Source organism: Molossus molossus, unplaced genomic scaffold (assembly GCF_014108415.1).
Source record: "Molossus molossus isolate mMolMol1 unplaced genomic scaffold, mMolMol1.p scaffold_m16_p_27, whole genome shotgun sequence".
In the NCBI taxonomy this organism is placed as follows: domain Eukaryota; kingdom Metazoa; phylum Chordata; class Mammalia; order Chiroptera; family Molossidae; genus Molossus; species Molossus molossus.
In genome coordinates this window covers 554478-580685 of record NW_023425363.1, presented here as the reverse complement: position 1 = coordinate 580685, position 26208 = coordinate 554478, and the positions used below count along the sequence as shown (strand labels likewise).

General features: G+C 41.0%; 1 protein-coding gene across 1 annotated transcript in view; it reads left to right on the top strand.

Moving 5' to 3' along the window:
• The window catches only part of LOC118641248 (phosphoribosyl pyrophosphate synthase-associated protein 2-like), a 78304-nt gene extending 53350 nt beyond the window's left edge, over window positions 1–24954 (top strand). The window contains 4 exon segments of the mRNA XM_036278351.1: window positions 918–1066; window positions 12059–12129; window positions 16072–16218; window positions 24201–24954. Coding sequence (XP_036134244.1) covers window positions 918–1066; window positions 12059–12129; window positions 16072–16218; window positions 24201–24359 — 526 coding nt within the window. The 3' untranslated portion in view covers window positions 24360–24954.
• Window positions 24955–26208: the final 1254 nt, after the last annotated feature.

Sequence of the window (26208 nt, the reverse complement as noted above, 5' to 3'; positions counted from 1 at the left end):
CCCCGGCCCTGATTGGGTCGTGCAGGTGGCAGCCACTCGATGTGTCCCTTTCACGTCGATGTTTCTCTCTCTCTCTCTCCCTCCGCTCTATCTGAACAAAAAATGAAAAAATGTCCTCGGGTGAGGATAAAAAACAAACAAAAAACAAGTAAATGGACAAACTGAGAGACCCAAACAGTGGACTGTTACTCAGAAATGTAAAGGGATGGCCTCTTGATGAACAGTCTTTCGTGGATGGGTCTTCAAAGCATTATGTTGAATGAAGTAAAACAAAAGAGGACCGCATACTCCGATTCCACTTACGAACCCTGTGGTGACAGGAGATCCGTTAGTTGCCTGGTGCTTGAAGGAGAAATGATAGAGGGGCACAAGGAAACGTTTGTCATGATAAATACTTTCACTGCCTTGGTTGTGCTAATGTTTATACAGATACATGTGCACGTCAGAGTTTATGAAAGCATGTAGTTTAAATATGTACCATTAATTGTATACCAATTATACCTTAATACAACTTAAAAATTGATGCTTAATACTTTGAGTTTTAAATGCACTTTGTCTCATGTGGTTTGTTCTCACTATAAAGTAGGGAATTAGCAGTTACAAGTGAGGAAACTGAGGCTCAAAGGAAGTTAGTTAATTTATGCAGACTCACCCTGTTGACTGAGTGCAGACCAGGGCCAGATGCTCCCACCCATTGGTGCCCATTGCCAGAGAGATGTGCTTATCACATGGGGTCTCCACACTTTGTCCGGCAGTCTGAGACTCTGAGGTTATTTTATTAATTAATAATAATAAATAATTTTCATTAATTCTTTGGGAAACTACATTTTATTTATGTTCTTTTAATGTTCCTTCCATCGACATTAACAGAAGACAGGTGTTGCGTGCTTTTTAAACTGTCTCATGCTCTCCCTCAGGGCACAGTCTTTTGCTGAGCGCCTTCGACTGGGTATTGCAGTGATTCATGGAGAAGCTCAGGACGCTGAGTCCGACTTGGTGGATGGACGACATTCCCCACCCATGGTCAGGAGTGTGGCTGCCATCCACCCCAGCCTGGAAATCCCCAGTAAGTGTGCTGTCCCTCTTGTTTGCTTTCCTCTTTCATTTTAAGGCTGACTTAATTTTTTTTCAAATGTGAATTACCTCTTCCCTTTTTGTTTTTTAAGTTGGCAAAATACCTTTCCTGGCCTGGTTGTAACAAGTGCACTTCTGATGGCTCTGTGGACCGCAGAGCCTTTCAGAAGAGGTCTGTCTGATCAGAGCAAAACTACGAGTGTGCTCAAACTATTCAGACTCAGCTGTGGCCCTTGAGGGAACTTCATTCATCATTCAGTAATATATTGTGTAGTTTTACACAAGCACATGTTATTCACTGTAGTGTTATCTTATTGCCAAATATTAGAAGAATCTAAATGGTTTACTAAAACCTTTAGGGCTTAGTAAACTATGTTGTATCAGTACATCTAATTATGCAGCACTTTGAAATAATTAAGACTATCTGGAAAAACGAGATGATGTAAGGAATGTATGTGAATAAGGCGGAATACGAGAGTGTAGATCCACCTTTGTGCAAGGACCAGAAAAAACTAGGAAGGATGAAAATCGTTATGAAAATCACATGTAAGATTTACATGTGAATTGATTTTTGTTTTTAAGAAACTTGCCTCATGCTTTAATAACATCTTTTCAATTAAAAAAATTCTTCCATTGAGTTTGTGGAGAAGGAAAAACTTTTCTTCTACCCTCTTTACATTCAGTACTTAGGGGTCTGAGTCTGTCTTCATAAGAGAAAAGATGAATTTTTTTTTATGGTGGTAAAAACAGATTTTATTTAGGAAATGTTGTATTAAGGGGAAAGACATCTCACTGTAGAACTGGGCTCTATTCTGAATATAGCAAGGACAAGTGGGGGTTGATAGCCAGGAAGTAGGCTAGGGGAGGGAGGTCAATGGGTATAAATTACTAAGAGGAGGGAGGCATCAAGGGTAGGGGGAATTCTTGCTAAACTGACCTAACAAAATTTTTGCTGAAGGAAGGCCTGGGTGATCAAATGAGTGCAGGAATTCTTGCTAAAACTCAGCTGTACCAGCCTGAGAACAAAGCCCAAGGATTAGTCCAGGTTGAGAAAAGGCCTTTATAGGAGCCAGACCAAACTTTGGTCAAGGACACAGTCTTTGTTACTATTACAGCTTTTATCACACTGAACTGAAATACTTTTTTAAACAGTTTTTTAATAAGTTTAATCACTTTTATTTATTTATTTATTTATTTATTTATTTATTTATTTATAATCCTCACCTGAGGATATTTTTTCCATTAATTTTTAGAGAGAGTGGAAGGGAGGGAGAAAGGATGGGAGCAGGAGAGAGAGAGAAGAGAAACATCAGTATGAAAAAGACACAATTGGTTGCCTCTCGCACGTGCCCCAATCAGGGCTGGGGATGAACTTGCAACCCATGTACATGCCCTGGACTGCAAATCGAACCTGAGACCCTTTGGTACACAGGGTGACATTGTAACTGCTGAGCCACACTGGCCAGGGAAATAACTTTTATTTTAATAAAATTACATAGGTATTGACTTATTTCCTATAACAATGGCAACGAGTCAATGAGAAGATTATTGCTTAAAATCACGAAGAATTCTCAAACTTGTGAACATACTCGGAGCAAATGCTGATTCTGAATCTGGGTTTCTGTCACTAATGGGACTCACCAGAGTGGAGTTGTGGGGCTGGGAATATGGACCCTGAGAGCCTGGGTTCAAATTCCGACCTCCTGCCCTTGTGAACGAGGTGACTTTTGGGGGAGTTCCTTAATTTAACCTTGTCATCTGTTTATTTGTTTGTTTGTTTATTTTTGATCCTCACCCAAGGATATTTTTTCCATTGATTTTTAGAGAAAGTGGAAGGGAAGGAGAGGTAGAGAGAGACGAAAGAGAAACATTGGTGTGAGAGAAAGACATCCATTGGTTGCTCCCCACATGACCTCGACCGGGGCGGGAATCGAAGCTGGGACCCATTGGTCCTAGGGCTGATGCTCCAACCACTGAGCTCATTTGTGTGTGCCCTGGTGCTCCAAGGCTGCTGGGTGCTCAGGCCTGTGGCCGGCCCTCCCTTTCAGAGCCCCTGACTGCTCAGTGAGGGGCTATTTCAGGAAGCTCTACAAGGGCCCATTGGCCTGTTAGTGGGATGAGCCATTTCTTTGAGCACAGAGGAAAACACATTGTTATTTGGGGGTTTTGTAGGCTGTGTTCAGGAATGTGTGAGCAGTCTTTCTTTAAATGTGGTGTTAGCTAGTCATTTCTGAACTACAGAAACAGAGCTGCTGTTTTTCCCTCTGAAAATGAAGGGACACGACTGGGTGATCACTCAGGTCTGTTTAACTTTCCTTTACCTGTTCAATTTGCTGTTTATATTTCAGCTTGTTTTGTTCATGATTTTAATTATAATGTGTCTGTGTTTACATTTGATTCAAGGAGTGAACACTAGAGGACTTAAGGGGGACTATATCAGAATTTTAATTTTATAGATTTAAAAATAATTTTTTTTCTTTGACTTGGTACATTTAATCCCAACATAAACATTTTAAGAAAGTGTGAATTCACTTGTAATTTTCTCCTCCTGTGACAGTGGACGGAAATGTATTACAAACTCTTAACAATTTCCCTCGACTTCTGCAATAATACATCAAGCCCTGAAGTGGCTGTTTTTTATTTTTTAATTAATTAATTAATTTCAGTTCAAACTCATTTCCTTTTTATTTAAGTTCAAGTTACCATTACATGGTTTGGTACTCAATAAAGGAAAACTTGTTCAAATAAGGTAATATGTTATCATCAGTATTTCCAGGTGATTGTTTATACTCAAGTAGCATTATCAGTAAATCCTTGGGAAGCCTATTGACGGGGTTTATAAAAAATTTTTTAGTTGAATTTATTGAGGTGTTAATTTCACAAATCTTAAATGTTGACCGTTTTTCTACATTTGATGGCTTGTTATCCTATGTATAATGCTTAAATGGATAGCAAATAGAGATATTAAGGAAAAAGAAGGCATTAGTCTTATGGCATCTGAAATACATATTTTGAGATATATTTTGTTTGTTAATCTTCACCTGAGAATATTTTTCTATTGATTTTTTTTTTTAGATAGAGTGGAAGGGAGGAAGGGGGAGAGAAAAACATCGATGTGAGAGAGACACGTCAATTGGTTGCCTCCTGCACAACCCCGATTAGGGCTGGGGATTGAACCTGCAACCAAGGTACGTGCCCTTGACCAGGAATTGAACTAATGCTCTAACCACTGGGAAAAACTGGCCAGGGCTACATGTTTAGATTTTAATTATATCAAAAGATTTTCATATTTAGCATTAGGTTTAAAATGTTATTTTGTATCTTCTGGTTTCTTATAGATCAAAAAGTCTAATCAGTGCTGAATTCACTGAATTAGTTTTTAATTCAGAGACACCACAGTTATATTTCATTTTTGGGTTATTTCATTATAAGTTTCTAAAAGTAAGATTGATGAGTCAAAGGTATGACTATTTACATGACTCCTTGTCAAATTGCTTTCCTAAAGAGTTACAGCATTATACTCTTTCACCAGTATTGGGGTCACGTTCCTGGGAAAAGGAGTGTTGGAAATGTAAAAAATGACTTTGGTTTTGGAGTTTATCTTGCTTTGTTTGGCTTTACATTTCTGTCCCTACTCTCCCCACTCCAGTCTAGGTTCACATACTGCATTTAATTGTCACTTGTATTTAATCTCTTTTAATCTAGAGCACTGGTTCTGAACTTTGGGAAGGGAGTGGTATGGATTTTGTCCCCTAGAAGACATTTGGAAATGTCTGTAGACATTTTTTATTTCCACAATTGCGGGAGTCACTACTTGCATCTTGAGAACAGGCCAGGAGTGCTGCTAGGACATCCTGCCTTAGCTAATCAAGGTCCACAAGGCCCAGCTGCAATCTCGGCTGCTTCCTGGCTCTCCCAGTACAGCTCCCACAGCACACTACCTGTCCCAAAGTTTCCGTGTGCTGAGATTGAGAAGCCCTGATCTAAACCAGTCCTTGTACTTTTTTCTTTTATGACATTGACCTTTTAAAAAAAAAATTGGAGTGAAAGTCACTTAGTATAGGATTAACCATTTAAAAGTGCACAGTTCAAGACTTCCAGTCAAGATGGTGGAGTAGATAAACGTGGTATCTCCTCCTCCCACAACCACATCAAAATTACACCTAAACCACAGCACAACCATCATTCAGAACCACCTGAAATCGAGCTGAATGGAAGTCCTACAACTATGAAATTAAAGAAGCAGCCACATGGAGACTGGTAGGAGGGGCAGAGGCACAGACAGGCTTGTCCCACACCCACGTGTGGCAGATAAAAATCAGGAGGACACCTCAGCTGAGAAGGTCTGCCCTGAGGAGTGAGGGATCCCCATCCCACACCAGGCACCCCAGCTCAGGGTTCCAGTGCCAGGAAGAGAAGTCCTCATCACTTCTGGCTGTAAAAACCAGCGGGAACTGAGGCTGAGGGAGGCTGAGGCTACTGGCGCCCAAGGCATTTCCTCTTAAAGGGCCCACACATGGACTTACTCGGACATGCTCCCTCTAAGCTCAGAGGGGAGGCAGCTTGAAAGGTACCAGAGACATACAGAGAAGAACTGAGCTGTTTGGCCTCTGGAGGAGGGCTGGAGAGGCAGCTTTCTCTCAGACAGATGTGCTGGTGGAGGCCTTTGTTCCTTTGGTGAGCCCTTCCCTGGGTTAGGAGACAGGCGCCATATCTGGGACTCCAGCAACCTGGCTCACACTGTTTTGCCCTGTCTTGGTGATTCCCTGAGGCCCTGCCTCACCCAGCTTTTGGGCCCACCCAAACTGTTTCAAAAGGCTTTACCATAGGATTGGCCTATCTTGGATCCTGCTTCAGAGTTTCCTAAAACCTCTCAAATAAGCAGCATCTGGTCTCAGCAAGCCTCATACTTGTTGTTAAGTGGCCCCAGGCCTGGCACTAGAAGCAGCCAGCCTTGGTTCAAAACTTGGCTTTTCCTCAGCACCTACAGTCCCAGCACAAGAAGCAGCCATCAGCAGGTCACTTTGTAGCTTTTGCAGGTGTCCCCAGATAGAACAAAGGCAATGGCCTTGCCCTAGAGCCAGCACACCCAGTGGACAGCTTTAGAACACATTGAAACACCACCACCCAACCACCTCCACAAGTGACGTACTCATGAGTGGACTGAGTGGGTACCAGAGCCCTGATGAATTAAGTCTTGCTCTGTGTGGTGGGCCCCTACACAGCTGATCCTCCAAGGTGGTCAGAGGCCAGTGGTCAGTAGGCACAGCCAGTCCTTGCAGCTGATCAGCCTGAGTAAATCCCTCCCATTGATGTACCAACAGCAGTCAAAACTCAATCACAACAGAAGAGTGTACAGTCCACACTAGAGGTGCACCTCAAGGGCCTAGCTGGTATGATCAGGGAGGTTGTGCCACTGGATCCTACAGGACACATAACAGTAGGCCACCCTACAAAGCCTAGGAGACATAGCAACTCTACTTAATACATAGAAACAATCACAGGGAAGCAGCCAAAATGAGGAGACAAAGAAACATGTCCCAAATGAAAGAAAAGAACAAAACTCCAGGAGAAGAACTAAACAAAGTAGAGATAAGCAGTCAATCAGATGTAGAGTTCAAGACACTGGTTATAATGTTGCACAAGGAACTTAGTGAGACCTTCGAGGAACTTAGGGAGACCTCTAAGGAACTTAGTGAGAAAATCAACAACATAAAAAAGGACCAGTCAGAATGAAGGATGTGCTAACTGAAATAAAGAATAATTTACAGGGAATCAATAGTAGAGTAGGTAAAGCCAAGAAGCAAACCGTCGATTTGGAATATAAGGAATTATAAAACACCCAATCAGAAGAGCAAAAAGAAAAAAGAATCCAAAAAAATGAGGATAATGTAAAGAGCCTCTGGGACAGCTTCAAGTGTGCCAACATTTGCATCATAGAGGTGCCAGGAGAAGAGAGCAAGAAATTAAAAACTTATTTGAAAAAAAATGACAGAAAACTTCCCTAACTTGGTGAAGGAAATAGACACACAAGTCCAGGAAGCACAGAGAGTCCCAAACAAGATGAACCCAAAGAGGTCCACATGAAGACACATCATTATCAAAATGCCAAAGGTTAAAGACAAAGAGAGAATCTTAAAAGCATTAAAAGAAAAGCAGTTAGTTACCTACAAGGGAGCTCTCTTAAGACTGTCAGTTGATTTCTCAAAAGAAACATTGCAGGCCGGAAAGGAGTGGGCAAGAGATATTCAAGGTGATGAAAAGCAACGACTTACATCACCTTGCAAAGCTATCATTTAGAGTCTATGGACATATAAAGATATTCCCAGACAAGGAAAAGCTAAAGGAGTTCATCACTATCGAACCAGTATTATATGAAATGTTGAAGGGTCTTCTTGAAGGAGAAGAAGAACAAAATTATGAACAATGAATTGGCAATAAGTACATATCTATCAACAGTTGAATCTACAAACAAAATGAGCAAGCAGAACAGAAGCAGACTCGTATATACAGAGTACTTTTTGTTGCTTGCCAGATGGGCAGGGGCTGGAGGGATGGGTGAAAAAGATGAAGGAATTAAGAAGTTCAAATTGGGTGTTAGACTGATGAACCTCAAAGGGAAGGTGGGGGGGATGAGATAAATCAGAGAACTTCTATGCACATATGCATAACCAATGGACACCGACAATAGTGTGGGGAAGGCAGGAAGGGGGCAGGAGTGGGGAGAGGGGGTCAATGGGGAATAAAGGGGTATATCTATAATACATTCAACAATAAAGATGAGTTTTAAAAATATATGTGTGTATCTATAATACATTCAACAATAAAGATGAGTTTTAAAAATATATGTGTGTGTGTTCACAGTTCACTGGCATTTAGTACAGTCAGAGTATTGCACAACTGCCATTTCTTTCTAGTTTCAAGGTTTTTATCACCCCAGAAGAACACTCCTATCCATTTATTAATCAGCCCCACAATTTCTCCTTCCCCCATGCCCTGGCAACCACTAATCTGTTTTTCTGCCCCTATAAATTTGCCTATTCTGAACATTTTCTATAAGTGGAATCATACAGTATGTGACCTTTTATAATCGGTTTCTTTCACTTAGCATAATGTCTTTGAAGTTCATCCAAAGATACATGTACCTTTTACTTTTATTTTTTTTAATCCTCCCTCGAGGACATTTTTGCATTTATCATCAGATAGAGTGGGAGGGAGAGAGGGAGGAAGAGAGAGAGAGAAACATTGATGTGAGAGAGTCAGATCAAGTGGTTGCCACCCACATGACCCCAATTGGGGCTGGAGACAAACTGCAACCTAGGTACGTGCCCTTAGCGAGAAGTGAACCCGGGACTCTCTAGTCCATGGGCTGACGCTATAACCACTGAGCCAAACCTACCAGGGTGCAAAGATACATGTACCTTTTGATGGCTGAATAACACTCCATTGGTGTGGGGTTTTTATTGATTTTTTGGAGAAGAGTGAGAGAAACATAGATGTGAGAAGGAAACATTGATCGGCTGCCTCCCACACACCCATACTGGGGATCAAGCCTGCAACCTGGGCATGTGCCCTGGCCAGGAATTGAACAGGGACTTCTCAGTCCATGGGATGACGCTCAATCTACTGAGCCACACTGGCTGGGCAATATTCCATTGTTTGGATATGCTACAGTTTGTTTATACATTCATTCACTGATGGATATTTGGACTGTTTCTAACTTTTGGTTATAATGCTGCTTTGGACATTCATGTACAGGTTTCTTGCAGACATATAATTTCATTTTCCCAGAATCTATATCGAGTATTAGAATTGCTGGCTCATATGATAATTTTATGTTTAACTTTTTGAGGAACCACCAAACTGTATTTCATAGCAGCTATACCATTTTATATTTCTGCCAGCAATATGCAAAGCTTCCAATTTCTCCACATCCTGACCAACACTGATTTTCTGATTTTTTATTAGTCATTGTCAACTGAAAAATAATATCAATCTGGTATTTCATCACCAAAAAGGATTTATTCAAGATAAAAAAGGATTTCAACTCAGTGCATGCAGACATGGCAAACCAGGTGCACTCTCTGGCCTGCTTGCCAAGTTGTAGGGGTATTTTTAGAAGGGAAAAGGAAGTTAAGGGAAGGGGAAATTAGAACCACAGAGCTTTATTATAAATATTGAGTGCTTCCTGTAGGGTTCTCTCAGTTATGTAGAGTGCAAGAACTTCCATAAGCCCCAGCTCCTCCCATAGACCTTCCCAACTGCTGTGTTACTTAAAGTTCTGGTTAGTCTTTATTGTCAGCCTAGTGTGTTTGATACAGTACTTCATTGTAGTATGTTGCATTTCCCTAATGGCTAATGATGTTGAGTGTTTTTCCATGTGTGTGTTTGTTCATTTGTTTCTCTTTTTTGGACAAATGTTTATTCGAATCCTTTGCCTCCCCGCTTTTTTTTTAAAAGAATAGTTCATTGATTTTAGAGAGAGAGGAAGGGAGAAGAGAGAAACATGATGCGAGAGCACATCAGTGGGCTGCCTCCTGCACCCCCATACAGGGGATCAAGCCTGCAACCTGGACATGTGCCCAGACCAAGAATGGAATCAGCAACCTTTTGGTACACGGATGCCACCCAACCAACTGAGCCACAAATGCCAGGGCCCTTTGCCCATTTTTAAATTGGATTGTTTGTCGTTTTATTGTCGTAAGAATTCTTTATATATTCCAGATAGTAGACTCTTATCAGACATAATATGCGAATGTTCTCTCTCATTCTGTAGGTTGTCTTTTTACTTTGTTGATAATGTCCTTTGATGCACAAAGGCTTAAATTTTTACCAAGGTCATTTTACTTATTTTCATATTTGTCGCTTATCTTTTGGTGTCACATCTAAGAATCCATTGCCAAATTCAACGTCATGAAGATTTACTCCCAGGTTTTTTACTTAAGAGTTTCACAGTTTTAGCTCTTATTTTTAGGTCTTTGATCTGTTTTGAGTTGATTTTTTAAAATATGTTTGTATTGCTCTGGCCAGTTTTGCTCAGTAATTAGAGTGTTGGCCTGTGGACCAGAGGGTCACAGGTTCAATTCCACTGTCTAAAAAAATATATATGTGTGTGTGTATGTACATGTGTGTGTGTTTTATTGATTTCAGAGAGAGGAAGGAGAAGGAGAGAGAGAGAAACATCCATGAGAGAGAAACATTGATTGCCTGCCCCCTGCACGCCCATACTGGGGATCGTGCCCGCAACCAGGGCATGTGCCCCGACTGAGAATAGAACCAGTGACCTCCTGGTGCGTGCAGCTGAGTCGCATGTGGTATAATGTAGGAGTCCAGCTTCATTCTTTTGCATGTGGATGTTCAATTTTTCCAGTACCTTTTGTTGAAAAGACTTTTCTTTCCCCACCGAAAGGTCCTGACACCCTCTGTGAAAAATCATTTGTGTCCATTGATGGATAAAGAAAATGTGTATATTATTCATCCATAAACAAAGAAAGAAATACTGCCATTTGTAACAACATAGATGGACCTTGAGTGTATTATGCTAAGTGAAATAAGTCAAAGAATTACAAATACTGTATGATTTTATCTAAAATCATAAAAAAAAAAGCCAAACTCATAGAAAACAAAGTAGAATGGTAGTTGCCAGGGGCCGGGGAATGGAGGAAATGGGGAAATGTTGGTCGGAGGGTACAAACTTCCAGTTAGAAGATTGTAAGTTCTGAGGGTCATCTGATACATCATCGTGACTATAACTAACAATATTGTATTATGTAAGAGGGTAGATTTAAAATGTTCTCACCACACACACAAAAATTGTAATCTTGAGAATTGATGGATTTGTTGACTAATCTTTTTGTGGTTATCATTTTGCCATCATATGTGTATCAAAACATCAGGTTATACACCTTAAACTCACACAATGCTATATGTCAGTTATATCTCAAGTTAGGGGAAAGATCAGTTGACCATAGGTATTTGGGTTTATTTCTAGACTCATTCCTATTGCATTGATTTATATATCTCTGTTTTTGTGGCAGTACTACAGTTTTTTGATTAATAAAACTTAATGTCAATTGTAATTGAAAAGTAAAAACAAAATTTTGTAATAGGTTTAAAAATAGGGATGTGTGAATCTTTCCTTTCTTAAAAAGTCTTTTTAAAAAGTCTTTCCTTTTTTAAAAAGTCTTTCCTTTTTTAAAGATTTTGGCTTTTTGGGGGTCTCTTGCATTTCCATGTGAATTTTGTTATCAGTTCTTTTCTGCAAAAGAAGCAGTTGGGATTCTGATCGGGGTTAGTTACATTGACTCTCTAGACCACTTTAGGAAGCATTGCCATCTTAATATCAAGTTTTCTGATCTATAAACATGGGATGTCTTTTTCTTTAATTTCTTTTAATGATGTTTTGTAGTTTTCAGTGTACAAGTCTTTCACCTACTTGGTTAAATGTATCCCTGGGTATTTTATTCTTTATGATGCTTTTCAAACGGAGTTGGTTTTTTAATTTCCTCTTCAAATTGTTTATTGCTAGTGTGTAGAAACGTGATTTTTGTGTGTGGATCTTGTACCTTGCAACTTTGGTGAATTTTTGTATTAGCTTTGATAGTTTTTTGTAGATTCTATAGTATTTTCTATATGTAGTATCATGTCATTTGTTAATAGAGATCATTTTACTTCTTCCTATCCATCTGGATACTTTTATTTCCTTTTTTGTGAGTAATTGCTTTGGCTAGCACATCCAGTACAGTGTTGAATAGCAATGATGAAAGTGGGCATCCTTGTGTTGTTCCTGATCTTAGGGGATCATTTTTAGTGTCTCACTAAGTATATGATACTAGCTCTGCGTTTTTGATAGTTAACCTTTATCAGTAAGGAAGTTCCCTCTATTTCTAGTTTTCTTGGGTCATTTTATCATGAGACATTGACTTTTTAAAGGCTTTGGCTTTTTAATACAGAAACTTTTGATCATGTGTTTTATTCTGACCAGTGTTGATTCCTAAAGAAAAGCCCCCAATCACAGTTGTTGGTGATGTGGGAGGAAGGATCGCCATCATTGTGGTATGTAAACTTCTTTCATTATTAATTGTTTTATTTACCATGTTATTTTTTAACATATTTGTTAATTGTGTGGGGTTAGTGCTATGTCCAGGTACATCTCATTTGAGTTGTTGCCTTGCACTAAATGTTGATGTTGGTCCAAAAATAGAAAATTGTTATCATTAGTATATTAAGAAATCGTTAAATACTTTGTTAACTAAATAGTGTGCAGCTGTTTGTTATAACATGAGAAATTGTTTTGTGATCAAAATAGGATTATACAAAATTGATTGTAACTATTTAAGACACACATCCTCTCACACTTCAGCAAACCAGTGTACAAAAGGAATACATTTAATGCCTATATAGTTTAAACAAGAATAAAATAAACACATGGGTACTCCCTACTCCGCTTGGAAACAGAATCTTGTCGAGTAAGGGCCCTTGCAGGGCCTCGGGGCTTTTCCCTGGTCTCTCTCCTCTCTTACCCCCAGAGGTTGCCACCACCCTGAAGGTTGTCACTCATGCCCTTGCTTGTCCTTTTATTCTACCATGAGTATGTGTGTCCCTAAACACCATACTGTTTTGTTTTGTATGGTTTTGATGTTTATATAATGATGTTTGTATACTTTGTGACTTGTTGTTCTCACTGTTTTTGAGATTTCTTTGTGTAGCACATTATTCTTTTTCACTGTACAGTGAGTCATGATATAACTATTACACAACTTATTTGTTCTCTGGGCATGGAACATACATTTTTTTCTATTCCCACATAATACTGCTTTGAACATTCTTGCACTTGTTTTCTGGTGCAAGACTTTCTCGGTGGAGAAAGCCTGCAAGTGGAGTTGTTCAGTTTGAAAATGCACATGCTTCCAACTTGACTAGGTGTGCCACACTGTTCCCACAGCGGTCGCACCATTATCATGCCTCCAGAGTGGGAGTGCTTGTTATTTTGTTAGAAAATCCCTGTCGTCACTCTATAGGGTAATAGCTGTCTATTAATTAATTTCTTAATTAACAAAATCTGTAGTAACAAAATTCAATAGCACTTTTTCCCCTTTCTACTGCAACTGCATTTTAAAAAATTTGTAAACCTTTTTATTTTGAAGTAAGTATAGATTCATAGGAACTTCAAAAACAAACAATAAACAAGGAGGTCTTGCATATACCCAATTTCCTGATTTTTGCTTAACTGTGGTATAGTAACACAATCTAGAAATTTATATCGCCACTCCATAGAGCTGCTTCAGACAGCACCGGGGTTATGTGTCTGTAGATATGTGCAGTCTTCTCACACATGTAGCTTTGTGCAACCGCCACTGCAATCGGTACGGAACTATCTCATCACAAAGCTCCCTCGTTCTACCCCTTTTTACACCCACCTCCTCCCCACTTGATCCCTAACTCTTGTGTGTCCTCTGTCTCTATATTCGTGATTTCAAGAAAATCTCATCAGTGGAATATACAGTATGGAACCTTTTGAGATGGACGTTTCTTGCTCAGCAGGATTGCTGGAGAGCATCTAGGTTTGTCTGTCGATAGCACTTTCCTTGCCGAGCAGCTCTCCCTGCCTGTAGCCCGCAGCTTGTTGAGGCACTCACCTGTTGAAGGAAACTTGGATGTTGCCAGCTTTTCGCTATTAGAAATAATGCTGCTCTGCACATGTATGTATGGGGTTTTGTTTTTTGTGTTTTTTTAATCCTCACCCAAGGACATTTTTCCATTTTTTGTTCAGATAGAGTGGAAGGGGGAGAGAGAGAGAGAGAGAGAGAGACAGAAACATCAACATGAAAGGGACACATCGAGTGGCTGCCACCCGCACAACCCAACCAGAGCCCTTAGCGGGAACCCAACCCAAGTCAGTCTGGACCGCAGGCCAACACTCTAACTGCTGAGCCAAAATGGCCAGGGCAGTGTGTATGGTTTTTTTGTGTGAACAGAGTTTTGATTTTTCTGGGATAAATGACCAAAAGTGCAGTTGTTGTGTTTCATGGTAATTGCAAGTTTAGTTTTACAAAAACCTGTCAAACTATTTTTCAGAGTGGTTGTACCATTTTCCCAGTTGTGCTTTTAAAATAATATATATGTATGTATGTATATTTTTACTTTGATCATAGTAATATCAATATATATTTGAGAAGAGTTTTGTACACACACACATATACACACTGGGTGGGCAAAAGTAGGTCTACAGTTCATATGGAAAATAATACAATAATAAATAATGCAAAAATAAACTCTGTGTTTCACATACTCATAGCTGAAAACCTACTTTTGCCCTACCCTGTATATAAAATACATGAATATTTATTCAACCCTAGGCAATGCTTGATACCCTAATGAACTTAAAATAACTGGTAGGCTGGGTATAATAGGAAAGAATCTGTTATCCTCCTCTGTGTTTCTCTCCTGTGTATGTTCTTTACTGTTCACATAAAACACTTCACTTCTGGTAACTGGATGTGTGGAGATTTTTCCCCACATCGAGTAATTCTCTGCTACAGTTTAACTCAGACACTATCTACCTGGAGACAGTGTCAGATCCCACAGGTTAAGGGCTCAGTCCCAGGAGACTGCCCCCACCCCATTTCAGATGCTGTTCACAACTAATAGGTTACCCACAACTTCTATACAATTGGTTGCAGATTGGAGGTTCCCATGACCCCCTCATTGGTTGGATTACTTTGCTAGAGCAGCTAACATAACTCAGGGAAACACTTATGTTTATAAGTTCATTAAAGGATATGATAAAGGACACAGGTGAAGAGATACATAGGGTGAGGGCTGGGAGGGTCCCGAGCACAGAAGCTTCTGTCCTTGTGCAGTTGGGGTGCGTCACCCCTCAGTGTGGATGTGTTCTCCATCCTGGAAGCTTCCAGAACCCCGTTCTTTTAGGATTTTCATGCAGCTTCCTCACATAGGCATGATCGACCATTAACTCCATTTCCAGCCTCTCCCCTCTCTGGAGAAGGGGGGCAGGGTGGAAAATTCCAAGCTTCTAATCATGGCCTGGACTCTGGTGCCCAGCCCCATCCAGGAGCCACCCAAGAGCCCACCCAGATTCTCCTCATTAGAACAAAAGGCAGCCCTACCACCCAGGAAATTGCAAGGGTGTCAGCGATGTCAAAGGCCAATTATTAGAATAAAAGATGCTGCTGGTGCTCTTACCACTTAGCAGTTTACCAGGGTTTCAGGGGGCCTGAATATTTTTTTTTCTGTTATCCTCACACTGGGAATCTGTGATCCATAGATTAGAAACCTCTGAAAGGGTACATTGTTAATAATTACTGTTTTTTGCATTATGAAAACGTAAAAAGCATGTTTCCCATGTGCCCAGTAGAGAAAATTTGGAAAATAAAGAAAAGAAGAAAGAACCACCCAGACTCAAAGCATCTTTTAAGTTTTACTGTGTGTGTGTTTTTTCTTTATTGATTTTAGAGAGAGAGAAAGGGAGAGGGAGAGACAGATAGAAACATTGATGAGAGAGAACATCGATTGGCTGCCTCCTGCGCGCCCCGCACTGGGGATTGGGCTCACAACCTGGGCATGTGCCCTGACTGGGAATCGAACCAGCGACCTCTTGGTGCATAGGTCGACACTCAACTACTGTGCCACACTGGCCGGGCTACTGTGTATTTAAAAAATATTTTTTAAAAAAATTAGTGAACATATATACGGTACACCTGCATGGTGCGCACCCAGTCTGGACATAGGGATGCAGAGTGGAGTCCCGGGAGCACCACGTGTGAGAGAGACGCCTGAACAGGACAGGGCTGCGGGAGCCCTGCTGTGCCTGGCCTGGAGGGAATGCAGTGGGGGCAGCCCTGGCTGAGTTGTCTGGACATGTTGAAACGGAACAGCAAACTCATTATCATAGAATTAGACCCTTTCTTTTGCCTGGTTGTCTAAACCCTTTACAAAAGTGTTCATGTACATTTTGCTTAATCTGTAATTTGACAGGATGACATTATCGATGATGTTGACAGCTTTCTTGCTGCAGCGGAGACCCTGAAAGAAAGAGGTGCATATAAGATCTTCGTGATGGCAACTCATGGCTTGTTATCTTCTGATGCTCCCCGACTGATTGAAGAATCTGCCATCGACGAGGTAACAGAGCCAGCCTGTGTCAGGCATACCTGCCTTACCCTGCCCTTCCAGCACCTCCTGATCTGTAGTTACAGAGAGAGGTGAAGAAGGAGCTGTTCTGTACTTACGAATGGATTAAAAATGTGGGTTATGTTTGTGTTTCATTAACTGTAAGCCTCTGTCTTTTGCTCGTAGTAATAGTTAGTAGTTCTAATAACATTCATAAATGGGGCACATAGTCTGTGCTGGCACTGCCGGCTGCTGTGCACACAGCTCTGCAAGGGCCACGTCAGCACCCCTTTTAGAGAGGAGAAATTGTGCATCAGGAAAGGTAAGTGACTTTAGCCAGACAGTTAGTAGGCTGAACACTTGGGTTCAGACCTTAGTTTGCCTGATACCAAAGCCCGTCTCTCTCCCTAGTACTGCTGCCGTGACATGAAATTGGAAGAGGAAGGCCAGCAGGCGATTTTCCTCAGCTGCCTCTGGCTCCCATGTGGCAGAGGGAAGGCTGTCCAGGTTTACTGGCCCTGCTTTGTGCACCTCCCTTATTCTAGAGGCAGCCAGGAAACGGGAATATTGATTATATAAGTCACATTTTTATTATCTGTTAAGTAGAAGTGCTGTTCCTGTAGCTTCCTGGGTATTCAATCTTAAATTAGACTCCTTTTACTTTTCCAAGTCTCACATCTGTTTTGATTTTTCAATATGTTTTTATTGATTTTTTTTTTTTAGAGAGAGAGGAAAGGAGAGAAAGATAGAAACATCGATGTGAGCAAGAAACATTGATCGGCTGCCTCCTGCACACCCTCTACTAGGGATCGAGCTCACAACCCAGGCATGTGCCCTGACCGGGAATTGATCTGGGGGACCTCTGAGTCCATGGGATGGCGCTCAATCTACTGAGCCACACCAGCCGGGCCCAACTGCTACATCTTTACTCTTTTTTTTTTATTGATTAATTTTTGTTACAGATGTTTCTCCTTTTTCCCCCACTGACTCCCCCCTGCCCCTCTCCCACTGCCCCTTCCCCAGATTGTTGTCCATGTCCACTGTTCATGCACACATGCGTATAAGTTCTGTGATTCATCCTTCCCCCACCTCCCCACTCCTTAGGGGATTGTCAGTCTGTACCCCGCTTCCGCGTCTCTGGGACTACCCCATTCCTCAAACTGTTATGTTCATTATATTCCACAAATAAGTGAGATCATATGAAACTTGTCTTTCTCTGTTTGGCTTGTTTCACTTAGGATGATACTTTCCAGGACCCTCCATGTAGTCTCAAAGGATAAGAGATCTTTCTTTCTTACCGCTGCGTAGTACTCCATTGTGTATATGTACCACAGCTTTTTGATCCATTCGTCTACTGATGGGCACTTGGGCTGTTTCCAGATCTTAGCGATTGTAAATAGTGCTGCTACAAAGATGGGGGCACATATATTCTTTCTGATTGGTGTTTTATGCGTAGGGTATATTCCTAGAAGTGGGATCACTGGGTCAAATGGAAGATCAATTTTTAATTTTTTGAGGTGACACCATATTGTTTTCCATAGTGGCTGCACCAGTCTGCATTCCCACCAGCAGTGCACTAGAGTCCCCTTTTCTCCACACCCTCGCCAACACTTGTTGTTTGATGATTTGTTGATGGTGGCCATTCTGACAGGTGTGAGGCGATACCTCATTGTTGTTTTGATTTGCATCTCTCTGAGCATTTCTTCATATGTTTCTTAGCCATTTGTATGTCCTGTTTGGAGAGGTGTCTATTTAGTTCCTCTGCCCATTTTTTAATTGGATTCTTTGTCTTCCTTTTGTGGAGTTGTATGAGCATTCTATATGTATTGGAAATTAACCCCTTATCTGATATATCAGTGGCAATTATGCTCTCCCATACAGTGGGTAGCCTTTCCGTTTTGATGATTGTATCTTTTGCTGTGCAGAAGCTTTTGAGAGCTTGTTTGGAGGTTCTAGCAGGGGAGCGCAGCTACTCGTATACCCTTGACCGAAGACCGGTCCTCTCCTCTGGGGGGAAGGTCGTCCTCTTCGACCGAGCGCGCAGCTTCGGGAGGTACGAACATGGATCGGTTGAGGGAGGAGGGGGACACCCGCCTAGCCAGCCAGATCAGCCGAATCAACCCTGGCGTCAATGGGGTGACAGATGTCGCAGCCAGATCGCCCTCACATCCCAGAAGCTTTTGAGTTTGATGTAGTCCCATGTGTTCATTTTCTCCTTTGTTTCTATTGCCTTAGGTGATGTGTCAGTAAAAATTCTGCTGCGTATGATGTCTGACATTTTGTTGCCCACAGTCTCTTCTAGGATTTTTATGGATTCATGAGTTACATTTAAGTCTTTTATCCATTTTGAGTTTATTCTCGTGTAGGGTGTAAGTTGATGGTCTAGTTTCATTTTTCTGCAAGTAGCTGTCCAATTTTCCCAGCACCATTTATTAAAGAGGCAGTCCTTACTCCACTTTATGCTTTTGCCATCTTTGTCAAATATTAATTGAGCATATTGCCTTAGGTCCATTTCTGGGTTCTCTATTCTGTTCCACTGGTCTATATACCTGTTCTTGTGCCAGTACCAGGCTGTTTTGATTATAGTGGCTTTGTAGTATAACCTGAAATCTGGTATTGTGATCCCTCCAACTTTGTTCTTCCTTTTCAAGATTGCTGTGGCTATTCGAGGCCTTTTTTGGTTCCATGTGAACTTTTGAAGTAATTGTTCTAATTCTGTGAAGTATGCCATTGGTATTTTGATGGGAATTGCGTTGAATCTATATATTGCTTTGAGTAATATGGACATTTTAATGATGTTAATTCTCCCAATCCATGAACAGGGTATGTGCTTCCACTTTTTTATATCTTGCTCAATTTCTTTTTCAATGACCTGTAGTTTTCTGCGAATAGGTCCTTTATTTCTTTGGTTAAGTTTATTCTAGGTATCTTAATTTTTTTGCCGCAATGGTAAATGGGATTGTTTTCTTAGTTTCTTTTTCTGTGAGTTCATCATTGGTGTATAAGAATGCCATCGATTTCTTGACGTTAATTTTGTATCCTGCTGCTTTGGTAAATTCATTTATTAAGTCTAGTAAACTTTTGGTGGAGTCTTTGGGGTTTTCTATGTCCAGTATCATGTCATCTGCAAATAATGACAATTTCACTTCCTCCTTTCCAATTTGGATCCCTTTTATTTTTTCTTCCTGTCTGATTGCTGTGGCTAAGACTTCCAGTACTATGTTAAATAGGAGTGGCGAAAGTGGGCATCCTTGCCTTGTTCCTGTTCTTAAGGGAAATGCTTTTAGTTTTTGCCCATTGAGTATGATGTTGGCTGTAGGTCTTTCATATATGGCCTTTATTATGTCTAGATATGATCCCTCTATTCCCACACTGCTGAGCGTTTTTATCAGAAATGGATGCTGGATTTTGTCGAAGGCTTTTTCAGCATCTATTGATATTATCACGTGGTTTTTATTCTTCATTTTATTTATGTGGTGTATCACATTTATGGATTTGTGAATATTGTACCAGCCTTGCATCCCTGGGATGAATCCCACTTGGTCATCGTGGATAATTTTTTTGGTGTATTGCTGGATTCGATTTGCTAGTATTTTGTTCAGGATTTTGGCATCTATGTTCATCAGGGATATTGGCCTGTAGTTTTCTTTCTTTATTGTGTCTTTTTCTGGTTTTGGATTTAGAATTATGCTGGCTTCATAAAACGAGTTTGGAAGTCTTCCTTCTTCTTGAATTTTTTGAAATAGATTGAGGAGAATGGGTATTAGTTCTTCTTGAATATTCGGTAAAACTCCCCCGTGAAGCCATCTGGGCCTGGGCTTTTGTTTGCTGGGAGAGTCTTGATTACATCTTCAATTTCTTCTGTTGTTATTGGTCTGTTCAAGTTTTCTATCTCTTCCTGATCCAGTTTTGGGAGACTAGGTGTTTCTAGAAATTTGTCCATTTCGCTTAGATTTTCGAATTTGTTGCCATATAATTGTTCATAGTAGTTGTTAACGATCTTTTGTATTTCTGTGGTGTCAGTTGTTATCTCTCCTGTTTCATTTCTGATTTTATGTATTTGGGTTCTCTCTCTTTGTTTCTTGGTGAGTCTAGCTAAGGGTCCATCAATCTTGTTTATCTTTTCGAAAAAAACCAGCTCTTTGTTTTATTGATCCTCTGAATTGTTTTTTTGGCCTCTATGTCATTTATTTCTGCTCTGATCCTTACTATTTCCTTCCTTCTACTTGCTCTGGGGTTTTCTTTTTGTTTGTTCTCTAGTTCTTTAAGTTGTGAGGTTAGATAGTCTATTAGAGATTTTTCTTCTTTTTTGAGGTAGGCCTGTAGTGCTATGAACTTCCCTCTCAGAACTGCTTTCGCTGCATCCCATAGATTTTGTGTTGTTGTGTCTTCATTTTCATTGATTTCCAGGAAGTTTTTGATTTCTTCCTTGATCTCCTCGGTGACCCATTCATTGTTTAATAACATGCTATTTAGCTTCCATGTGTTCAAATGTCTTTGTATGTTCTTCTTGCAATTGATTTCTAGTTTCATGCCATTGTGGTCTGAGAAGATGCTTGATATAATTTCAGTCTTCTTGAACTTGTAGAGACTTAGTTTGTGCCCTAACATGTGGTCTATCTTTGAGAATGTCCCATGTGCACTTGAGAAGAATGTGAATTCTGTAGTTTTGGGGTGTAGTTCTCTGTAGATATCTATTAAATCCATTTGGTCTAGTGCTTCATTTAGAGTCTCTGTTTCCTTGCTAATTTTTTGTCTAGAGGATCTATCCAGTGATATGAGTGGGGTGTTGAAGTCCCCTGCTATGATTGTATTGCTATCGATTTCACCTTTGAAGTCCTCTAATAGTTTTTTAACTATATTTTGGTGCTCCTATATTGGTTGCATATATGTTTATCATGGTTATATCTTCCTGTTAGATAGATCCTTTCAATATTATGTAGTGGCCTTCTTTGTCTCTAGTTATGGCCTTCATTCTGAAGTCTATTTTTATCAGATATAAGTATTGCTACGCCAGCTTTTTTTTCTTTTCCATTTGCTTGAAAGATTTTTTTTCCATCCCTTCACTTTCAATCTATGTGAGTCTTTTGTTGTGAGGTGGGTCTCTTGTAAACAACATATAGATGAGTCATGCTTTCTTATCCAATCAGCTACTCTGTGTCTTTTTCACATCTTTACTCTTTACATTAGATCTCCTGAGCCTGGCCCTATGTTTATCATCTTGGATGGGCTCAAGATGCCTTAGTACAGACCAAAGCCAGACTTGCATGGCTCTGATCAACCCAGCCTGTTCACTTAGCCGGACAAAATGGACTAAGAACCCAGATGACATGAGAGGCATTTAAGGAGGCACAATGAACAGTACTGAATTCACTAAGTAAAGTGAGAAGACTTCAGGCCCAGGGCATCTCTCACCGGTCTGTCCACATGGAGTAGGTGGGATTCTCGGGTGCTCGTGCAGGTCAGTTAGCAAGGGCAGAGCAGATGCAGGCGGAGAGGGCAGAGCTGGAGCCAGGCCTCTGAGAGCAGAATGGACTTTGGAGGGAAAGCAGAGAGCCCGCAGGGCAGGTGGGAGTTACCAGTGGAAGCCCTTCCGTGGAGAGGCCGCCCTGGCCGTGCCTTTGCGCCCCTGGGAGCCCTCTCATGGGTGTGCATAGCAGAGTCGGGCAAGTGACCCGCAGGAAACCGGGCTCCTGTGTTCACTCGGGTTAGGAAGCAAAGGGTTTTCATGTAAACTTACACACCAAATACAGTTGAACAGTAAATTATAAAAGTTTTGGACGGTGTAAAAGCAATGGCAGGATCAGCAAGTGAGGGGAGGTGGGTGTTGAGAGGAGTGGAAGGAGGCTGATGGCCCTTCCTTCAGAGTAGGAGCCAGTCGTTAGTGCTTGGAGTTGATACGTGATTATTTGAATTGTTTCTGTTTCCTTTTTAGAATTGAAAGTAGTTAACATGAAGTGCCCAGAATGGCATCGACAGACGCAGTACCCAGTGGGTGCCAGGGGCTTGGGAAAGGGGGAACGAGGAGTGGCAGTGAAGGTGTGCGTGTCGGGCTTCCTTTGGGGGAGATACTGAACACAACTCTGAATGCTCTAAAAACCTGGGACTGTACACTTTAAATGGTAGATGGGGCTGTTCCCAGAATACAGCATCACGGTTTTCAGTGCTTGCGAGAAAACTGATGGGAGGAAGCGGCAGTACTTGATTTGCATGCACAGGATAAAATTCTTTGTCTACCTTAAAAAGTGGGCGTATTGTATGGTATGTGAATTCTATCACAATAAAGCTGTTACTTTTTAAAAAATGGTTAGAATAAATTTGGAAAATCCGTTGCCCATGAGGGTGATTATTTAGTGAGAACACCCTCCAGGAGCCGCGGTGCACACAGCGCAGGCTCTGCCCTGCCCCTGTCACTGCACACTGATTCTGTGTGGAGGGTGCGGTGGGCTCCGTTTGATACCAGTGGGAGGTATTTCTTTTCCCTCTGGAACTGTTCTTTGTACAGGCAGTGAGGCTTATGTAACCTTTTATGTTTCCATTTTTGTTTAGTTACCAAGAAGCTCAAATGCCAAATGGCGAGTGGGTGATGCTGCTAGACCAGGCTTTCGTGTTCCCGGTGCTGGCTCTGAGTGGGCTCTCACTGTTCTGGGTCAGCAGCCTCCTCTGGGAGTGCTCTTTACTCTGCACTGTCTCCAGTTTTATTTTGGAAGAAGGGAATAAAAATGATAAATAATAATAAAAATTATTCCCATCCCGTTTTTGTTTTTTTGGTAAGAAGCTGTTTTTTTCCATGTGTTGTAGCTATTGAAAAGGGCTTTTCTCCTTTTCATTTTTATCAAATATTAACTTTTTAAAATAACAGCTTTATTGAGATATAATTCACATCCTGTACAGTTCATCCACTTAAAGTACGTATAATTCAGTGATATTGAGAACATTCAGAGAATTGTACAGCCAGCACCACCATCAGTTTTCGAACATTTCACCCTCCTAGAAAACCTCCTGCTCATTAGCAGTCACTCTCCATTTCTGCTCAGTCCACTCAGCCCTGGGAGCCTCTTTCCTTAATCTACTTTCTGTCTCTGTAGATGTACATGATCTGGACACTTTATATGAAAGGAATCATACAAGACTGGTCATTTTCTTTTTTTTTTTTATCCTTATCCGAGGACATTTTTCCATTTTTTTGTACAGATAGAGTGGGAGGAAGAGAGAGGAAGAGACAGAGAGAGAGAAACATCGATGTGAAAGGGACACATCAAGTGGCTGCCACCCGCACGACCAACCAGGGCCGGGGACAAACTGCAACCGAAGTACGTGCCCTTAGCGGGAACTGAACCCGGGTCTCTCCGGACCACAGGCCGATGCTCTAACCGCTGAGCAAAACCGGCCAGGGCAAGACTGGTCATTTTCTGTCTGGCGTTTTTACTTAGCATAATGCTCATCCATGTTGTAGTGGGTGTCAGTACTTCATTTTGTTTTGCTGAATTGTATAGAAAGAACACATTTTTATCTCTTCATGGAAATTTGGATTGTTCTACTTTCTGACTATCGTGAATCATGTTAAGAGCATCTGTGTACAAGCTTTTGTAGGAACATATATTTTCATTTCTCTTGGGTGTATACCTAGAAGTAGAATTGCAAGGTCATATGGTAACTCTATGTTTAAACTCTTAAGAAACTGCCAGACTGTTTTCCAACACAGCTGAACTATTTTCCATTCCTATCAGCAATGTAGGAGTGTTCCAGTTTCTCCACATCCTTGACAACACTTTTTATTTTCTCACTTTTTCCTATAGCTGTTCTAGTGGGTGTAGGTTTATCAAATCTTACTCCAAGAAACAAAGGTAGTGTTCACATTGACTAAAAATACTGTTGAAGTTATGGTAGACCCACTGTCCTCTTCGGAGATTTGAGAATGTATCAGATTCCAGATCACACCAGAAAGTTACTTGGTTTTATGATGCTCTTGGTTTTTTTCTCTTGATTCAAAGGTGGTGGTTACCAATACAATTCCACATGAAATCCAGAAGCTCCAGTGCCCCAAAATTAAAACTGTGGATATCAGCATGATCCTCTCAGAAGCCATCCGTCGGATTCACAACGGGGAGTCCATGTCCTACCTGTTCAGAAACATAGGCTTAGATGACTGAGGAGCTTCTCTTCTTTAAAACTCCCAAGGGCCAAACTGGAGACACGGGAACGAGGACTGTGAGAGCTCACGCCCGATGTGATGCATTTCCCAGGGGCCATTCGTATGTTTTGTTCCTTTTTGTTCATTACTATGAAGATAGATCAACTTTTTATTTTGATTTGGGTGTTTGTGAGTTTTGAGGCAAATTTTATAAAAGAAAAACTATATTCTCCTCTTAAATAAGTTAAGATCTTGTTGTTTTTAGTTTAACTATTTAAAATATACCTTGGAATAAGATTTTTAAGCTCAAACAGCCTTTCTTCAAAATTGTTAGAGCCCAAGTGCTTAAAAAAATTAATAAAATACAATGGTCTACTGTATGCTACCTGCAATTAAAAAGCCAAAAAAACTATACTGTTGAATCCAGTAAATGACATATTTAGAAATGCTTTTCTAGACAAGCATATGGAATATGTGAACATTATTTATTTTCTGCAAGAAAAGAAGGAATAAAAACTTACTGTGTTTGTGATTTTTTTACACTTTGTGTTTTGGCAATTGTTTTATAACTGAAATAAAATGAAAGCTGAATATACATGCTGTGGATGTTGAAATGTTTATCACCTTGATGAAGTTTTCTCTGTGGCAGCCTTTTGGGGGACATGGGAGCCTCATAGGGATGTAATGTTCCCCGTTCTACCTGTCCAGAACCCTGCACATTCCTACATGCAGTCATTTGACTGTGGCAGGAGAGGAACTTGAATCCAAGACTGGGGAGGGTGGGGGCTGTGCTCCTTGTTTGACTGCACAGCCATTCTCCAAACAGAATTGGGGATGAGATGCTGGAGTGGGTCACAAAGAGCAGGTGATATGATTCTTGTCAATGTCAAGCATGTAAGCCTGTCTGTCCTGGAGTTTAGAACTCAACACTTGTACCTTAGTTTATCAGACTGGAACACTGAAGTCCCCTGAGTTACAGCAGGGTGTTCGTCCACGAAGGTCACGTGGCAGTCCCATTCAATTAATGGGCTAAAAACTAAAATGTTGTCACCAAGAAAAATAGTACTTTTTTCTTCCAAAAAGCCTTAAACTTTTGCTTTCTGCCTGTTTATGGTAGAACATGGAATAGAATTGTTGACTTAGCACAGAGTTAAAGTTAGTCGCTTACTGTTTGCCATGCTGGGGTTTCTTGGCACTCCCCAGAAAGCAGTGTGACTGACGGGAGCTTCCCCTGGAGCAGCCTGGGGCCCTGTGTGCAGAGCACCGAGACCCACTTGCGGCAGCTGCCTGGAATACTGGGTGGTCTGCAGATCCCCTCCTCGCTTATCACATCTGCCAGTGCCCAGCTCCCTGCGGGCCCAGCATGGGTCACTCCTGAGGAAACCAAGCAGAGAAAGGTTTCCACACCCTTTAAGTTTTCTAATCCAGTTAATAATCGAGATGGCCATGTTGAAAATGTGTTCTTGCTTTTGAGAACCTGTTCCTAGAAATGGGAATGCAAGATCTTCACAGATGAGCTTAGGAAACATCCTAGTGATAGCTGCTTTGGCCAGTGCAGCTCATGTTACTAGCAGGTTGTCATCATCTAACCAATTGCCACATTTGGAAGAAGAGCTTTGAGTTGTCAGGTGTCACCTTCGGTGAGAGGAGCCAACCCATGCCTGTTGGACCTTCTGAAATTAGTTCTCTGAAGTGGGCTGAAGCAGCTTCACAGCAAGTGTCACATCTTCAAGACTGCGATCTTGTTCCTCAAACCCCATATTTTGTCCCTTTTGGCACCATATTACTGTTGAGCTCATTCAGTAGGAAATTTCCTCTAGTGGCTGTGTCCCATGAGGTTTGGCCTGCATGGTTTTTCTTAATGTGTC